The sequence below is a fragment of the Scardinius erythrophthalmus genome (assembly GCF_964197995.2).
Source record: "Scardinius erythrophthalmus genome assembly, chromosome: 7".
Taxonomy (NCBI): Eukaryota; Metazoa; Chordata; class Actinopteri; order Cypriniformes; family Leuciscidae; genus Scardinius; species Scardinius erythrophthalmus.
Window position 1 is genome coordinate 33,899,991 of NC_138227.1, and position 1,672 is coordinate 33,901,662.

General features: G+C 32.8%; 1 protein-coding gene across 1 annotated transcript; it reads right to left on the reverse strand.

Moving 5' to 3' along the window:
• Positions 1 to 250: 250 nt before the first annotated feature.
• LOC308693813 (olfactory receptor 51I2-like) lies at positions 251 to 1,168 on the reverse strand (the record flags this gene model as incomplete). Its single annotated transcript, XM_081370908.1, has 1 exon — positions 251 to 1,168. The coding sequence occupies one exon, from the start codon at positions 1,166 to 1,168 to the stop codon at positions 251 to 253; it is 918 nt and encodes a 305-aa protein (XP_081227034.1).
• Between the last annotated feature and the right edge of the window lie 504 nt (positions 1,169 to 1,672).

The window sequence follows — 1,672 nt, forward strand, 5'->3', positions numbered from 1 at the left end:
ATGGATGGCCCCTTTATTCAGTAGATTAAGAAAGATACTCTCTGATTGTGTTTCTAAAACCCTTATACAATTTTTCACAAAAATGCATTTACTGAGGAGGTCAAAGGAAATCTGTATAGAATTCAGAAAGGTGAAATTCTGAAATTCATTCACAACTAGAAGGTGAGTGACTACTTGATTGAACAATTATCTTTAAATTTCTTCAAACTTGATTTTCTGTGTTACAGTATTACAACAGAAACAAAGCAGGCTATTTGGAGGCTTTTATAAGATGCCTAATTTTTTTGCGGATACCAGGAAAGTTGAGTCCATAAACAATAGGGTTTACAAAGGGTGGTATAACAATAAATTCAAGTGAAATGACAACACTCAGCGCTATAGGAAGTTCCCCATTCACAAATCGACTCAAGGTAAGCTCACAAAAAAGTGCAACTGAGAAATTTAAAAGGATCATCATGTGTGGAATACAAGTTTTATATGCTTTGCTCCTGAACTCTCGTGTGCTTCTTTGACAAATTATAATAATTCTGACATAGGTATACAGTATAAAACTCAAAGGGATAAAAATTGTTGTGATAGTTACAATCAGGCCATAAATATTAATTATAGTAATGTTCACACATGAGAGTTTGACAATTTCATAGTTGTGGCAGTACACCTTTAGCAATTTGTTACCACAGATTGTCAACCTTGCAGTCAAAAGAGCACCAGTACCAACAAAAGTAAATGGATAAACCCATGCTATAATTATTAGAAACGTTAGAAACCGTGTGGTAATTATGTTGTTGTAATGCAAAGGTTTACTGATTGCAACAAACCTATCAAATGCCATTAACATCAATATTGTAAGTTCAAAAGCTGCATATGAGTAAATGACAAAACTCTGTATGAAACATGCTTCAAAGGAGATTCTATGTGCATCATAGAGCAGGTCTGTCAATAACCTTGGGAAAAAGCCAGCTGTGCCATATACAGAGTTGATGGACAAGCATGAAATCAAAATGTACATGGGCTTGTGCAATGTCTTCTCCAGAATTATAACAAGAATAATAAGAACATTAAAGAATATGACAGCACAGTAAAAAATAAACCCCAAAGTGAAGAAAGTATATTTTATGCACCCAAGATTTTCAAACAACATGAAGTAAAAATATGTTCCATTTTCCATTTTCCTTACAAGAGGAAAACTTTCATTGACCTGAGGAAGAGAGCAAACAAAGTTTATATGTTTTTAGACCATAAATAAATAAATAAATAAATAAATAAATAAACATTCAGCTCAGAATGTTTAGCCACAGTGTTTTATACATGTAATGTGACCCTAACTGTAAAGTCTTAAGTCTGATCACTAATATAATAATCATTCAATTGAATTAATGGTTAGCACAGTAATAATTAAACACAGTCTAAGAAAAACTGTTGTTGTTGTTGTTGTTTTTAACTTTACAAACATTATTAGAAATACCTTATGTTAAATACTCTAAAATGACCATCACTGCACCTTCATTAAAATTGCAGGTAATGAACTCTATTTAGAATGAAATGAATGCTGATTTAGTTGGACTGTGGAGTCACCAGTGCATGCTAGTGTTTTTATAGTATCTTGCACATCTCAGGAGGCCTGTTGTGGCCTCTCAAGTCCTCTCAAGTTTGATTTCACTGGAAACATAAA